Source organism: Oncorhynchus tshawytscha, linkage group LG26 (assembly GCF_018296145.1).
Source record: "Oncorhynchus tshawytscha isolate Ot180627B linkage group LG26, Otsh_v2.0, whole genome shotgun sequence".
NCBI lineage: Eukaryota > Metazoa > Chordata > Actinopteri > Salmoniformes > Salmonidae > Oncorhynchus > Oncorhynchus tshawytscha.
The window spans coordinates 33,029,187-33,047,361 of record NC_056454.1 but is presented as its reverse complement, the minus strand read 5'-3'; the positions used below and the strand labels follow the sequence as shown (position 1 = coordinate 33,047,361).

The window sequence follows — 18,175 nt, the reverse complement described above, 5'->3', positions numbered from 1 at the left end:
ATTTGACTGCAGGAAATGGCTACATCGTTACAATCATGAATATTCACAGGGATAATTAAAGATAAAGAGACATGGGTTTTAAAGGGTTAAATCTACTGAACATTGTTAAATAGGCCATTGGGAACAGAACACATCCTCATGTGAAAGTATGTTTATATCCTCACTCTAGGACTGGGCGTTATATCGAATTCATTTGAATTAATGTCTTAGCGTGATGTTCCAAATGCCTGTATCATTTTTTTGTGCCATTTGTCTTTTTGGCCTCGTCTCCTTCACTCCATCTGTGCTGTGTGTACCTTCCCACTCACACACAGACACCAAGCCCCCTGCCACTCAGAACAACCACGATGAAAGATTAGAACTCGGATATCCGACCCGAGCCCGACATTATACATTGGGTTGGGAAGGGTAAAGGTCTGTTTTTTCATCAATAACTAAGGTACGGGCAGGACTCGGGTATCAATACATTGATCACTAACATTTTGAAGCTGAGCCATTTGCTCGTGCTCTGCTGCACAGTACAGTCATATCTGACTAAGATCATAACATGATGTCAGAAGTGCTTCAACCTCGTCAAATATAAATCAGGAGAGATTATTTCACAGAAAATAATAATGTTCCTTGAGTTTAGAGCGGCAAAAAGTAGCTAACAGCTCACTGCTCTCTCATGTCTCGTCCTGGAGCAGAGCAGCCTAAACCGAGCCGTTGCTATAGATACTCAGACTCAGAGCGCCATGACCTGCCTGCTCACAGACAGAAAGTGACAGAAAGAGAGGAGCAGCTAATGGATTTACTAATAGAGGAGGTTATTTCGGGTTTCGGGCCGGGCAAGGCAAGGCTTTAAATTTAGTAGATGCAATCGGAACTGGGGAGGGTAGGGCCTGAATGTCGCAGGCCTGGGTAGGACTCGGGCTTAAAATTCATGCCAGTGCAGGGCTCTACTAAATGATAACTTCTTCCTCTCTGACCATAAGCAGTTTAAACTCGCTATTTGCATTTGAGGTTTGGTTCAACAGAATCGGTCATATGGACACCGGAACACATTAAGATATTATTTTACTGTAATAGACAAGAACTTAACTTTTTTTTAGCGATACCCTTTTTATGTCTCAACTCCCCAAATGTAAAACAGAGCAGACCATACTAAAACAGGAGTATCAATGAACATGATTTTGGGAAATGTATGCTTAGTTTCTGCTAACAGCATTTCTGGTAGCATGATGTATGCTAGCAGCATTTTAGCCAGACTGTTATGTGCTAGCAGCTGTCTAGTCTGTGTTTTAAAAATGTGCAATGAGGATAAAAAGTCACATTTATATAAGGAATTGGCAACACGTTCTCATTCTGAGAAATAAGCATCTTCTCATCCAGGTAGCCCACTTGATTTCAACATCTAAACAAAGTGAACAGGCTATGTTGTTTAAACAGTTGGAGACAGACAGGAGGATGTATTCATAACAGTTCAACTGTTCTACCTTGTTAGCAAGCAAATACATCCAAGGTGGCTAGACTTGAAATATACAGATTAGCTGGCTACTCACTAGCACGTGGGCTTGTGCTAGAGAGATTGTTTATGAGACCTATGTTACATTTCTATAATGCCTGCTACCCAGTAGCGGTTCTAGCTTGTATGGCTCCCTGGGCGAACTCCCGTTTCAACGCATCCCAAAAGACTCAATATATCGCAAAAGATACAAAATATCAGAATAATATAGACGTCTTTTAAGTAGCTACATACCTTTATCTTTTGCACGTTTCTCCTCTTCTTTCATCTTTTTCCTAAACTGATGGCTTAGACCTTTTCTTATCCATTTGTGTAGATTTGACACTCGAGCATCAATACATTACCCATCCCCCAACACTGTCAACCAAGACTCAAGACTAAACCAATTCACCTTGGTGGTGTGCAGACTTGTTTTATATTATTCTTAACAATTTCACACAAACCAGAAAAAAATGCAACAATATGTCTGTGAAACTATATATATTCACAGTATTATGAATTAATTGTGGTTTATTTGGCAGCATTTCATAGTGTGACTGGTTTTAGTACAGTACAAAGTTAGAGGAGCGCTAATTGATAGATTCCCCCGCTCCCCCTACCTCGGGCTTCCAGTGGGGAGACCTGAGGTCAACCTACCCCCGCCCCCGCCCCCTCCCCATCTCGTACTTCTGAGTGGGAGACCTTCCCAGGCAGTAGCCTGCCTAGCTGACCAACTAGAATCAGGGCGCCCACTCCGACAAGGTTAATTGACCCACAGTCCCACACGGTGACATGATATCATTGACGTGACGTGCAAATGAGCGATAGAAAACCGATCGTGCAAATGTCCCCATTCCAAAAATGTTTGTATGGGCGCCCTGTGCTGCCCTGGGCGGCTGCCTGTGTCGCCCATACCTAAATCCACTACTGCTGCTACCAGAAGAAGGTCATTATTAGTGGATGTGCATATTGCATGGTTCTGGTTAAATCTGTTAAAAATAAATAATGTTCACAGACAGATGTGAAAGCCAGATTAGTGATTATTGCAAAAAAAAGCAGGTTAAACTATTCTGATAAAATAATTAAATGATTAGTGGAAGGCTTATATTTAGCCTAGATATCATTTTATAAGCCCTGAATTCATTAGATTATTCCTGAGTGTTTGAAATGCAGTATTGTATTGTGCAACAAAGCTTATTTAGAGAAGGCATTTAAAAAAAAAATCTATATATATCGTGAATCACCCATAAACTTGAAAAAAATATAGATCTAGAATCTAGATTTTTAGGCCATATCGACCAACCTTACCACACCCTCCCCTACAAGAATCTGTTATAGCAGACGGCTATAATCTCCTGACTGTTTCTATGCAGAGTATAACACAGACAATAGCAACTGACTGACTGCAATAAACTCCATGTCCTTGCCCTATATGAGTCATCATTCTGTCAAATTGTAGATGATTTTATTAGTATTCACTCTATATGACTGTAATGTATTCCACTATACATTCCAAAGGGAGTAGTTAGACAGGCCTTCTTCTATTTGATCCACAGAAATATGGACTTCTCATATCGCTGTAGTGTGGGGGTAAACTGTGGTTTTATCCCTAAAGGAACACATCTGCCCTGATTATCAGTTCCTACCTGCAACATGAACCCTTTCTTCTATCAGTTCCTACCTGCAACATGAGCACCACCGTCTTCACTATGTTCCACTGAGACTTCCGTCCATCCACGATGACTGTGAAGCCTCTTGCTTTACACTTGTCACTGAAGAGAGGAGAGAAGATAGGGAAAAAAACATGGTGATTACGTCTACCTGTAATAATGTGTGCTCCTGCTCCATGAATCTGACACCAAGGATCCCAATCTGGCCCTTAAATAAGACAGTTTCATATATGCAGATGAAGCAAGCATGACTACAGCAATTGAACCCAGAACCTTGGTGCCACGCTCTTAACAACTGAGCCACAGAGGACCATAAAGCCAAGGTAAATATTGAACAGAAGTGTGTGATCATCATGCAGGAGACATAAGCGTACATAGCGTGATCCTTCTTAGCATATTATTTCGGTCATCTCTCCTACAGACTAATGTAGCAGAACTATCTCAATCTAAATAGAATGCTGAGAGGCCAATGAGTATGCAATAGTGTTGCTATACAAGTGCTTTTTCAAAGGCAATGGAGCCACCTATCAGCAACCTATCCTTAACTCAATATACAGTATACTGAACAAAAAAATAAACGCAACATGCATCAACGTCAAAGATTTTACTGAGTTACAGGTCATATGAGGAAATCAGTCAATTGATATAAATAAATTAGGCCCTAATCTATGGATTTCACATGACAGGGAATACAGATATGTATCTGTCAGTCACATACCTTAAAAAAATGAGCCTAACAATGGGCCTCAGGAGCTCGTCATGTTATTTTTGTGAATTCAAATTGCTATCGATAAAATGCAATTGTGTTCGTTGTCAGTAGCTTATGCCTGCGAATACCATGACCCCACCGTCCCCATGGGACACTCTGTTCACAACGTAGACATCAGAAAACCGTTAGCCAACACAACGCCATCCACGTGGTCTGCGGTTCTGGGGTTGGTTGAACCTACTGCCAAATTCTCTAAAACAACTTTGGAGGTGATTTATTTAAGTGAAATTAACATTAAATTCTCTTGTGGACATTCCTGCAGTCAGCATGCCAATTGCATGCTCCCCCAAAACTTGAGACATCTGTGACATTGTGTTTTGTGACAAAACTGCACATTTTAGAGTGGCCTTTTATTGTCCTCAGCATGATCGTGCTGTTTAATCAGCTTCTTGATATGCCAAACCTGTCAGGTGGATGGATACTCTTGGCAAAGGAAAATGCCCACTAACAGGGATGTAAACAAATTAGAGCACAACATTTGAGAGAAACAAGCTTTTTGTGCATATGAACATTTCTGGGATCTTTTATTTCAAGTGTATTGAAGAAGTGTATTGCTGTTGTTTGTTTGTTTTTGTCTTTGTTTGTTTTGATATAAATTTCACCAGATTGGGTCTACTGTACAGTTGGGATTTCTTCCTAAGGGCTAACTCTGTGGGGAGGTTACCAGTATGATAAGGGAGTATAAGCAAATTTGCAAAATGGTTTCAACAGTATTTCATTGGTTGATTTATGGCTTAGTTATCTTTTTTGCAATAATGTTTATTATAAATTATGTTAAAACTTCTTCGGGCTAGGCCCCTTTGTTCTCAATTTCCACCTGACTGACGTGCCCAAAGTAAACTGCCTGTTACTCAGGCCCTGAAGCCAGGATATGCATATAATTGGTACCATTGGAAAGAAAGCACTTTGAAGTTTGTGGAAATGTTAAAATAATGTAGGAGAATATAACACAATATATACGGTAGGAGGAAATCCAAAGAAAAACCAACACACCTCCAGGCTGTGTAACGGCTATTTTACAAAGAAGAAGAGTGATGAAGTACTGCATCAAATGACTTGGTCTCCACAAACCCATGACCACTACCAAATTGAGGTGGTTTGTGATGAGTAGGACCGCATAGTGAAGGAAAATAAGTCAACAAGTGCTCAGCATATGTGGGAACTCCTTCAAGACAGTTGGAAAAGCATTCCAGCTGAAGCTGGTTGAGATAATGTCAAGAGTGTGCAAAGCTGTCATATAAAATATATTTTGATTTGTTTAACAATTCTTTGGTCACTTCATGATTCCATATGTGTTATTTCATAGTTCTACAATGTTGAAAATGGTAAAAATAAAGAAAAACCTTTGATTGAGTAGGTGTTCTAAAACGTTTGACCACTAGTGTATGCTAGTGTTTTTTTTGGCTTATGCAGGCTTGTTGCCTTGTGTGACTTAGTTATACATCTGGGCATACAGGTAAGAGTCGGGTGCTGCAGTATGCGACATCCCGTTTGTACTAGCTGCAGGAACTCCTCTGTGTGGAATCTTGCAGAAAGGAACACACAATGTTGGCAATGTCAGCTAGCTTAATCTACACAGACAAGCTAAACTCATTTTATACACTCTGTTCCCCACTGTTTGCACACATCTGACAACTGCCACATAGACAAAGAGGTTGGACTTTTCTTTGACAGCTGAGAGCAAACTCTGTTCGTTGGTCCTTCACTATGCACTGTTGAAGTGCATAGTTAACTGCTCCATTTTTTGCAAATCTTATAAGTTGTTGTTTGAAGATTCTGCAGTCTCTCTTCCCTTTGAACAGATAAAATACCCTACACCACTCATTACTTTCCTGGATTAAGATTTTGTACTTATCCACAGAGGCTTTTGTTCGCACCAACAATGTTACCTCCAGCTACTTCCCTCTCCACGCGGGGGCCAGCAGGGTTGCTGTTTATCCCATTTCCTATTTGATATGGCTATTGAGCCTCTTGCTATCGCCCTGAGGGCGGAGGAGAGGATTAAGGGAATACTAAGGAGCGACATAACTCACAAGGTGTCCTTATATACAGACAATCTTCTTTTATTCATCTCTAATCAGTGTAGATGAAGGAGAGGAGACAGGTTTATTTTTAAGCCTTGAGCCAATTGAGACATGTATTGTGTATGTGTGCCATTCAATGGGCAAGACAAAATATTTAAGTGTTAGGTGCCAGGCACACCGGTTTGAGTGTGTCAAGAACTGCAACGCTGATGGGTTTTTCATGCTCAGCAGTTTCACGTGTGTATCAAGAATGGTCCACCACCCAAAGGACATCCAGTCAACTAGACACAACTGTGGGATGCATTGGAGTCAACATGGGCCAGCATCCCTGTGAAACGCTTTCAACACCTTGTAGAGTCCATGCCCCGACGAATTGAGGCTGTTCTGAGGGCAATAAGGGGGTGCAACTCAATATTAGGAAGGTGTTCCTAATATTTTGTTCTGTCAGTGTATATGTCTAGATGTATACAGTATAAGTCAATGGTGATAATACAGGGTGTGCCAGTAATGGGATCTTACCTGGGGATGCCAAGGAGGTAATCCAACGTGGAGCTGAGCTCCTCCATACTGGTCTGTTCTGTACATAGTGGAATGGTAAGGATCAGCCCACTGCGTCTGTCCTTGCCTCCTGTGAATGTGAAACAACCAGAAAATAAACTCTTAGTCACCTTATGCAGAAATAAAGTTGATATAAATAATTGTATTTCTCATTGAAATAAAATCTATTTTGCAAGAGAGACCTGGTGTATCTACCGTAGTGGGCGTACCCATTAGTGTACCAGTCAAATTGCCATGGTCAGATGTTCCAAGACAGTTCTAATCCTAATTCTAAGGTATCTACATGGATTAATTGTACGAGTCATTAACAATGAATCTTCAGAGAATGCACACTAAAAATTGCATGTAAAATAACAGTCATATAACGGCAGGTTTGGAGAAGGTCAGGCAGAACCAAGTATTCAAAGTACGGTCTGCCAAGAATCAACTATTGAAGGAGGAGTAACGTCTTGTAAACGCCAAGGATAACTACAATGATGGTGGAAGCTCTGCCTCTGGGTGTATCCCAAATGGTGAGCTATTTGTGCACTACTTTTGACTCCAATCCAAAAATGTTGAGGACCTCTTGGCCGCAGAGACAAAAGTTTGTTGTTTCCAGCAATTCTAGATATTTTGCAATGGCTTATGCCGTGTTCTTATGCTTCTAAGTGACTCAAACATTATAACAAAATCTATGGGCACCAAATGCCATGACATTTTAGTCAATGAATAGCAATCTCACATAAGTGTTCCTTTTGTCCAGGTGGGAAAGGGCAGTGTGGAGTGCAATAGAGATTGCATTATCTGTGGATCTGTTTGGGCGGTATGCAAATGGAGTTTTTCTAGGGTTTCTGGGATAATGGGGTTGATGTGAGCCATTACCAACCTTTCAAAGCACTTCATGGCTACGGACGTGAGTGCTACGGGTCTGTAGTCATTAAAGCAGTTTGTCTTTGTGATCTTGGGCACAGGGACTATGGTGGTCTGCTTGAAACATGTTGGTATTACAGACTCTATCAGAGACATGTTGAAAATGTCAGTGAAGACACCTACCAGTTGGTCAGCACATGCCCGGAGCACACGCCCTGGTAATCTGTCTGGCCCCGCAGCCTTGTGTATGTTGACCTGTTTAAAGGTCTTACTCACGTTGGCTACGGAGAGCGTGATCACACAGTCATCCGGAACAGCTGATGCTCTCATGCATGCCTCAGTGTTGCAAAAAGCCCTGCCACATAAGACGAGCGTCACAGCCGGTGTAGTATGATTCAATCTTAGCCCTGTATTGACGCTTTGCCTGTTTGATGGTTCGACGCAGGGCATAGCAGGATTTCTTTTAAACGTCCGGGTTAGAGTCCTAGATCTTAAAAGCGGCAGCTCTACCCTTTAGCTCAGTGCGGATGTTGCCTGTAATCCATTGCTTCTGGTTGGGGTATGTATGTACAGTCACTGTGGGGACCACGTCCTCAATGCACTTATTGATAAAGCCAGTGACTGATGTGGTGTACTCCTCAATGCCATTAGAAGAATCCCGGAAGATGTTCCAGTCTGTGATAGCAAAACAGTCCAAACAGTGACAATATGTACGTGGAGAGGTATATGCCCACTAAAAACCACTTAGCACCTCGAGTGATGGAGTCGCCACGATTAACAACGTAAAATGAGTGATGTGGGTGAAAACAGTGGCAGTGATAGCCATGGAGACAGAGAATATATTATTGATAAAAAGGGTTAAACTGTTTCAGTAATTTGGAAGTGGTTTGGCTTTTTGAAGTCCGACCAAGAGCAGAGCAATGTTCGGTGCAAATTGTTCCGTAGACAGGTGGCTAAGTTTGGTAATATGACAAACCTTTTTCAACATCTGAAGCAAAATCACTCTTTGGAACATGCAGGACGTTTGAGTTTGCGCCATGGTATTGATAAATGCCCCTCAATCAACAGCCAATCTAGGGATGCTTCCCCGAAGCAGTCAACACCAACACCGTCCATCAGCCACTCCTTGGGCTACAAAACATATTTTGCCAATTGGCCTTGACCCCTTTTACTGCTGACACGGAGCCCCGCTGATCCATTACGAGTGGTCTACCGACATAATCCACCCGAGGGGTTTCAACAGGCTCCTCCGTCGCGACGTCCCCTGAAGGCCCATCTGCTAGCCTGCTAGCCGCGGCCCGCTACAGCATATTGTACTGTTAGCTGAAGAGGACCATCAGCCAATTTCTTGGGCTACAATACCTATTTTGCCAATTGGCCTGGACCCATTTACTGCCTACATGGAGCCCTGTCAATCCAACACGACTGGTCAATCGACGTAACCGTCCGAGGGGGCTACAACAGACTTCTTCCATCGCGACGCCCTTTAAGGCCCTTCTGCTAGCCCCAGCCCACTAGCTGTCGGAATCACCGTGTCTCCAGCTCGCCTAGCTACCCACGGGTCCCTATGATCACTTGGCTACGCATGCCTCTCCCAATATCCATTGCTGTTTTGGTTAGTGATTATTGTCTTATTTCACTGTAGAGCCTCCAGCCCTGCCTAATATTCCTTAGCTAGGCCTCTTGTTTCACCTCCCACACATGCGGTGACCTCACCTGGTCTAAATTATGTCTCTAGAGACAAAACCTCTCTCATCGTCACTCAATGCCTAGGTTTATCATCACTGTATTCACATCCTACAATACCCTTGTCTGTACATTATGCCTTCAATCTATTCTTCAGCTCCAGAAACCTACTCCTTTTACTCTCTGTTCCGAACGCACTAGACGACCAGCTCTTATAGTCTTTAGCCATACCCTTATCCTACTCCTCCTCTGGTGATGTAGAGGTTAATCCAGGCCCTGCAGCGCCTTGCTCCACTCCCATTCCCCAGGCACTCTCATTTGTAACCGTAAAAACCTTGTAACCGCAAAAACCATGGTTTCATGCACGTTAACATTAGAAACCTCCTCCCTAAGTTTGTTTTATTCACTGCTTTAGCACACTCTGCCAAACCAGATGTCCTAGCCGTGTCTGAATCCTGACTTAGGAAGGCCACCAAAAATCCTGAAATTTCCATCCCTAACGATAACATTTTCCGACAAGATAGAACTGCCAAAGGGGGCGGAGTTGCAATCTACTGCAGAGATAGCCTGCAGAGTTCTGTCATACTATCCAGGTCTGTGCCCAAACAATTCGAGCTTCTACTTCTAAAATTCTACCTTTCCAGAAACAATTATTTCACAGTTGCCACTTGTTATAGACCCCCTTCTGCCCCTAGCTGTGCCCTGGACACCATATGTGAATTGATTGCCCCCCATCTATCTTCAGAGCTCATCCTGTTAGGTGACCTAAACTGGGACATGCTTAACACCCTGGCCGTTCTACAATCTAAACTAGATGCCCTCAATCTCACACAACCAGGATCTCAGCGATCACTGCCTCATTGCCTGCATCCGTAATGGGTCTGCGGTCAAACGACCACACCTCATCACAGTCAAACGCTCCTAAATCACTTCAGCGAGCAGGCCTGTCTAATCGACCTGGCCTGGGTATCCTGGAAGGATATTGACCTAGTTCCGTCAGTAGAGGATGCCTGGTTATTCTTTAAAAGTGCTTTCCTCACCTTAAATAAGCATTCCCCAATCAAAAAAATGTAAAACCAGGAACAGATATAGCCCTTGGTTCACTCCAGACCTGACTGCATTTGATCAGCACAAAAACATCCTGTGGCGTACTGCATTACAACACTCCTTCCGTAGCCTCCAGCTGTTCTTAAATGCTAGTAAAACTAAATGCATGCTCTTCAACCGTTCACTGCCCGCACCTGCCCTTCTGACTAGTATCACTACCCTGGACGGTTCTGACTTAGAATATGTGGACAACTACAAATACCTAGGTGTCTGGTTAAACTGTAAACTCTCCTTCCAGACTCACTCTCCTTCCAGACTCATATTAAACATCTCCAATCCAAAATTACATCTAGAATCAGCTTCCTATTTCGCAACAAAGCATCCTTCACTCATGCTGCCAAACATACCCCCGTAAAACTGACTATCCTACCGATCTTTGACTTCGGCAATGTCATTTACAAAATAGCCTCCAACACTCTTCCAGTTCTCTGCTGCCAATGACTGGAACGAATTGCAAAAATCACTGAAGCTGGAGACTCATATCTCCCTCACTAACTTTAAGCATCAGCTGTCAGAGCAGCTCACAGATCATTGCACCTGTACATAGCCCATCTGTAAATAGCCCATCCAACTACCTCATCCCCATATTGTTTTTTTTGCTCCTTTGCACCCCAGTATCTCTACTTGCACATTCATCTTCAGCACATCTATCACTCCAGTGTTTATTTGATAAATTGTAATTACTTCGCCACTATGGCCTATTTATTGCTTTACCTCCCTAATCTTACCTCATTTGCACACACTGTATATAGATTTTTTTCTATTGTGTTATTGACTGTATGTTTGTTTATTCCATGGGTAACTCTGTGTTGTTGTTTGTGTTTCACTGCTTTGCTTTATCTTGGCCAGGTCGCAGTTGTAAATGAGAACTTGTTCTCAACTGGCCTACCTGGTTAAATATAGGTGAAATAAAATACATTTAAAAATTTGATTTAGCAACCTTTCGGTTACTGACCCGACGCTTTAACCACTAGCCTACCTGCTGGTTACTGGCCCAACGCTCTAACCACTAGGCTACCTGCTGGTTACTGGCCCAATGCTCTAACCACTAGGCTACCTGCCTAGTGGTTTGTTCAGGAATTAGGCATTCTTGAGTCTGAAGCAGATATGCACCTTTTAAACATTATTTTATTAATATCGTGATAATTATCGTTATCGAATGAAAAAATATAAAAATATCGTGATAATCTGCCATATCGCCCAGCCCTAATACCGCCTCTACCTTGTCACAGCACAACTGATTGGCTCAAATGCATTTATGAAGGAAAGACATTCCATAATTAACCAGGCACGCCTGTTAATTTAAATGCATTCCAGGTGGCCACCTCATGAAGCTGGTTGAGAGAATGTCAAGAGTGTGCAAAGCTGTCATCAAGGCACAGGGTGGCTACTTTGAAGAATCTCAAATATAAAATAGATTTTGATTTGTTTAACACTTCATTGCTTACTAGATTATTCCATATGAGTTATTTCATAGTTTCGATGTCTTCACAATTATTCTACAATGTAGAAAATAGTAAAAATAAAGAAAACCCTGGAATGAGTAGGTGTGTCCAAACCTTTGACTGGTACTGTATATATATATATACTGTATCTATCTATCTATCTATATATATATATATACAGTGGCAAGAAAAAGTATGTGAACCCTTTTGAATTACCTGGATTTCTGCATAAATTGGTCATAACATTTGATCTGACCTTCATCTAAGTCACAACAATAGGCAAACACAGTCTACTTAAACTAATAACACACAAACAATTATACGTTTTCATGTCTTTACTGAACACACCATGTCAACATTCACAGTCCAGGGTGGCAAAAGTATGTGAACCCTTGGGTTTAATAACTGGTTGACCCTCCTTTGGCAGCAATAACCTCAACCAAAAGTTTTCTGTAGTTGCGGATCAGACCTGCACAACGGTCAGGAGGAATTTTGGACCATTCCTCTTTACAAAACTGTTTCAGTTCAGCAATATTCTTTGGATGTCTGGTGTGAACCACTCTTTTGAGGTCATTCCACAGCATCTCAATCGGGTTGAGGTCAGGACTCTGACTGGGCCACTCCAGAAGGCATATTTTTTTTCTGTTGAAATAATTATGTTGCAAATTTATTTATGTGTTTTGGGTTGTTGTCCTGTTGCATCACCCAAGTTCTGATGAGCTTCAATTGGCGGACACATTCTCCTGCAAAATGTCTTGATAAACTTGGGAATTCATTTTTTTGTTCGAGGCATAGTTCACATCAGGCAATGCTTCTTGTGAATAGCAATCTCAAATTGTGTGACTGTTTTTAAATCGGGAAAGGCATCTCCAATCTCATCTCATTGATTGGACTCCAGTTTAGCTGACTCCTTTTGGAGAAGTCATTAGCCTAGGGGTTCAAATACTTTTTCCAACCTACACTGTGAAAGTTTAAATGATGTATTCAATATACACAAGAAAAGTACAATAATTTGTGTTTTATTAGTTTAAGCACACTGTGTTTGTCTATTGTTGTGACTTAGATGAAGATCAGATCACATGTTATGACCAAAAAGGGGAAACACTGATTACAGTTGTTTGTCCTTCTTGGAAAAGGAGGCCCGAGCACGCCCTCATTTTCATCGACGGGGCTATAGTGGAGCAGGTTGAGAGCTTCAAGTTCCTTAGCGTCCACATCACCAACAAACTAACATGGTCCAAGCACACCAAGACAGTCATAAAGAGGGCACAACAAAACCTATTCCCTCTCAGGAAACTGAAAAGATTTGTCATGGGTCCTCAGATCCTCAAAAGGTTCTACAGCTGCACCATTGAGAGCATCCTGACGGGTTGCATCTCACTGCCTGGTATGGCAACTGCTCGGCCTCTGACCGCAAAGCACTACAGAGGATAGTGCGTACGACCCAATACATCACCGGGGCCAAGCTTCCTGCCATCCAGGATCTCTATACCAGGCAGTGTCAGAAGAAGTCCCTAAAAATTGTCAAAGACTCCAGCCACCCTAGTCATAGACTGTTCTCTCTGCTACCGCATGGCAAGCGGTACCATGGCAAGCGGTACCAGACTATTTGCATTGCCCCCCCCTTTTAACGCTGCTGCTACTCTCTGTTATTATCTATGCATAGTCACTTTATAACTCTACCTACATGTACATACTACCTCAATTACCTTGACTAACCGGTGCCCATTGACTCTGTACCAGTACCCTCTGTATATAGCCATGCTGTTGTTATTTTACTGCTGCTCTTTAATTATTTGTTACTTTTATTTCTTAATTTATTTGAGGTATTTTTCTTAAAACTGCATTGTTGGTTAAGGGCTTGTAAGTAAGCATTTCACTGTGAGGTCTACACCTGTTCTAATCGATATATGTGACAAATGAATCTAACATAAATCTAGAAATCTATTATAAATTTGACGTTTTTGCAGGTCTTAGTCCCTCAATTTTACATCTAGCTAAGATGTTGGGTGTTGTACTTATATAGTGAAATAATGTGCATGGAAACTAGTAGTGCACTGCAGACAGTAGGGTCTCGTTGCTGCGGAGCCCTCAAATCTCTCTCGTTGAATGACAGCAAACACTTCATTGAAGAATCCCGTCCATAGTTCCCACCCCTACAGCTACCGAACTATGACATGCCTCAAGAAAAACTGTGTGAGCGCGAACAGCCAAAAAACATCCTGCGGAACACCAAAACTAACAAAAAGGCTCATAAAACGCTCTCATTTCTCATAACATATCTGTATAATTATGAGGGGGATGAACCAACAGACTGACTAGTGCCACATGTCAAGGCTAAAATGGTAAAAGCAACAACTCTTGTTCTCATCAAAGTTAGTTTAGTGTCCACTATGAGTCAGTGACGTAAAAGCAATAGCTCTTTGTCAAAGTTAGTCTTCTATCAAGCCAGTGTGAGTCAGTCAGCGGTATAGTCATGTACGTACACTTGATGACAAGAGAAGTAAAAGCAACTCCTCATCAAAGTTAGTCTTCTGTCAAGCCAGAATGAGTCAGGCAGTAACCTCGTCACAACATTTCACTGAATGAAAAGCAGCAGCTCTGTTCATTGTTTTTCTTTTGTGTGTAAGACTCTAAACATAGGAAACCACATGATTGAGTGTTGTGATTTTCCTGAAACAATTATGCGTCTGTTTGAGACCTTTTCCAGTCTGGAAATAACAACAAAACTATTTTAAACTAGCAGAAGTCTTCATTTAACACTCACTGGCAAATGTTGAAGTATTCAAACATTTATGTCTATAACTATTATTTTGCCAAAATTAGAAACTCAATCTCAAGAGAAACCCCATTTACTCGCTAAAAAAATCAGTGTGAAGTATATAACGTACAGCAGCTCAATCCAAGACATTGTTATCTTAGTAGCAAACAAGATAATAACAGCTATTACCATCAAAACAAATTCTATATTGTCAATATTTGTGAACTGAACTATTAGCTTTCATTATACTTTCAGTGTCACAAGTAGAATAAAGATATATTCTATTCTAATGCCACAAGCCTTCGTTTTGTTGTGTATCTAGCGCCTGGTAAGTCAGTGAGACCTTCAACAGTATTCTGAACACTCAGCATCTCTGGAGAGTCCCTCTCTGATGTGGTCCTGATGCTGTGACCTTCAAATCAAAGTCATCAACATGATGAGAAACCTAATTCGGGCAGCAGCAGGCAGGGCAGAACAACAGGCCATTATCATTCACCTTCATCACAACACACTGCCTGCCAGCAGCAAGAGTAGAGAGGGGTATTTATCAGACCACCAAGGACCAGCTTCTACACTCCTAGTACAACTATGATGATTAAACAAATTGATGAAAGTGAGAGTTAGATGTGTGGTACACATAAAGCTTGACAATCCTGGGATTTATATGAGCCTGCATATCTTGAAGTGTCTTTTTTTTGTCAACTCTGCCTGCCTTTTATTTATTTGATAATGCTCACTCTCACCACTGTACTCACCGCAAACATTTTTGACTGATTGGAGCATGTTATTACCTGACAAGAAGGCTAGGCGTTTCTTCAGAATGGGCAGTATGTTGGTGGCATCCATCCTGGCAAGTTCCACCCTTCAGTCTGAAAAGTAAAGATGTAGGTATAGCAAAGCAGGTGACATGATAATGACATGATCACTCACACACGCGCACACATACAACATAGCATTTAGAACTGTGATCACTTTGTCAATGAATCGCCAAATGATACAATGAAAAGCCTAGATGCTTTACCTTCCTGGAAATCACAGGTACCTCCTTCAAACTTTTCCTTCTGGGCACATGTTCTGTAATGAGAACAAAGAGATGAGAACAAGTCAACACTATAGATAAGTAGCAACTAGCTCAATATTGACAATCATGTTGACAAACGAATCATCCCCAAACGTCGAATCAAGACATACCTTATTACTTTGTGAGAACAAAACAATCTCCAGGCACTTAGGTAGGCTACAGTATCAAGTTATGAAGTATGAAGAAGGAAGTGTAACTATTCTGTTCTATTGTATTCCATTAGCTTCAAATACACTAATAAACTTACATGATTCTGCTAAACAAGCGGTGGGAGGATTACCCATCTGGGCTGTTATCATTAACATGTCTTGTCTTAACTGAACTGAATGATACTCAAACCACTGCAGTACATCATCATATCCTTTCAGTCAAATCTGTTTTTATCCCAAAGACTGCAGAATGATAGATTTACATGGTTGTGGCCAAATCAGTGTCGGGAAACATTTGAAACCCATTAGTAGATTGAAATGCAGCAAACTCTGACTTACTGCACAGTACTGAGCCACCCACTGGCATATTATCATAGATTACATGCCAAATGGCCTGGTCATGGGCCCTGGTCAAAAGTAGTGCACTACATAGGGAATAGGGTACCATTTGGGATGAAGACCTGTTTTACTGTACCTTCTTCTCTCTAACTTGCATGTAGCATAGTGTAATTTTGGGTTCATCCAGACTACAGTTATCAAACCACTATAACCATTAATAATGAAATAACCTTGTCCTTGTGTCATATATTATTAGAGAAAGTTGGGTTTGCTTTTTTCCTGTAAAGTTAGTGTCTCTGAGCTATTATATCTAGATCAAATATGTGCATGATGTGTAAAGTGTGTTGACTGCCAGAGGCTACTGTAATTAGCAGTGGTGTAAAGTATTTAAATAAAAATACTTTAAAGTACTACTTAAGTAGTTTTTTTGGGGTATCAGTATTTCTTTATACTGTTTATATGTTTGGCAACTTTTACTTTTACTTCACTACATTCCTAAAGAAAATAATCTACTTTTTAATCCATACATTTTCCCCAACACCCAAAAGTACTCATTACATGTTGACAGGTGGTCCAATTCACACACTTGTCAAGAGAGCATACCTGGTCATCCCTACTGCCTCTGGTCTGGCGGACTCACTAAACACAAATGCTTTGTTTGTAAATTATATCTGGGTGTTGCAGTGTGCCCCTGGTCATCCCTTAATTTTAAAAAATTTAATGAAATGTGAAAAATGTGTAGTCTGGTTTGCTTAATATAAGGAATTTGAAATTATTTAGACTTTTACTTTTTAAATTCATTTTTGCAATTCCATTTACTTTTGATTCTTAAGTAGATTTAAAACCAAATACTTTTAGACTTTTACTCAAGTAGTTTTTTACTGGTTGACTGTCACTTTCACTTGAGTCCATTTCTATTAAGGTATCCTTACTAAGTATGACAATTGAGTACTTTTCCCACCACTGGTAAATAGCCACTGGATAACCTCACTCATATTCTCATACTCCTAGAATAAATAGGTACTCATATGTGGAAGCTGTAATTGATGACAATAACAATGCTACTTATTTTGATAAAAGGCATAATATTGTCAATTTGAATATTAGACTGCCACCAGAGCATTGATAATAGTTGTCCTTGCTTTCAACGGTTGGCTTCAGTAATTCGATAATGATGACATTTTCAATGACATTACCAAAGGCCACGACGCATTGGCTAGGTATGAAAGGGGCGTTTATGAGGGTAGGCAATAATAGGCATGGTTGAGAATAAACAGACATACACTTTCTTACATTTAGGTTCAATTGCAAGTTTCGATATTAGGCTATCCTTATCTGTTGGCAGATCATTGTAGAATGGTTTTATAGCCGGGCACACAGCTATAGCCACGAGACAAAAGCCCTGAAATCGAAGGACCCACCTCCATGGCCTGTTCATCGCTCGAGCTCGTTTCGTACATTCTATCATGTATGACCCTCTTCATGATGTATGAAATGTATGATGATATAGCTACACATTTGCTCACCCGTGCTGAATAAGAAGCAGCGTTTGTATAACTGTGGCGGTAGCACGAGGTTTTCCCCCAACAACTGGCTAGTGGCGACACAACCAACAGAAGCAATAAAACACTGTTGCATTAGAGTAGGCTATTGCAGACACAATGACATTGAATCCCGCTCTAACCGTGTTCCCATTATAATCCTTGATAATGTTGCATTGTAACGACCGAAGGGACGATTTCATTCTTACCTCAGACGAAACAGGACGAAGTGTGTACCGTTATACGATGTTGAATCAATGTAGTTTGTTTGGAGGTGCAGCAGTAGGCAGCTGTTTCTAGTGAAAAATCGCAATGTTTATCTGACCGAGTTCCACTGATTTTTTGGACGGTTTAGCCTACGCGAACACATCTATGCGATCCCATCTTTCAAGGCTTTAGACGCCGTTATAAAAATTGTATCCCCAAAAGTTACAACTCAGCCATATCGACACTGGATTTGCTATTGAAATATGGTTTGTTTTCTGGGGGCTGGACTTTTACTACAGAGGCCACTCCCAAACGGACACTACTTAGTGCTCTCTCTGCCCGGTAGAAACGGATTCAATGAGCCGTTTTCCATTCAAATGAAAAATATGGAAACTGTCAGGATGTATTATTTATAAAACAGCACTTTTTATTATCATATATAATGACAGTGAGGGCAAAACATTTTATTGTTTAAAAAGGTGAAGATTACATACATTTTTTATATG

General features: G+C 41.1%; 1 protein-coding gene across 2 annotated transcripts in view; it reads right to left on the bottom strand.

Annotated features, from left to right (window-relative positions):
• The window catches only part of sestd1 (SEC14 and spectrin domains 1), a 53,207-nt gene extending 35,256 nt beyond the window's left edge, over positions 1–17,951 (bottom strand). Inside the window, exons 1-5 of one of the 2 annotated variants that reach the window (XM_042306684.1) lie at positions 17,672–17,951; positions 15,374–15,426; positions 15,144–15,221; positions 6,466–6,574; positions 3,165–3,255 (exon numbers count right to left, since the gene is read on the bottom strand). In XM_042306684.1, the coding sequence (XP_042162618.1) occupies positions 3,165–3,255; positions 6,466–6,574; positions 15,144–15,198 (255 nt within the window). In that variant the 5' untranslated portion in view covers positions 15,199–15,221; positions 15,374–15,426; positions 17,672–17,951. The remainder of the gene's footprint in view (positions 1–3,164; positions 3,256–6,465; positions 6,575–15,143; positions 15,222–15,373; positions 15,427–17,671) is intronic. The other variant, XM_042306683.1, reaches the window with a different exon arrangement.
• Between the last annotated feature and the right edge of the window lie 224 nt (positions 17,952–18,175).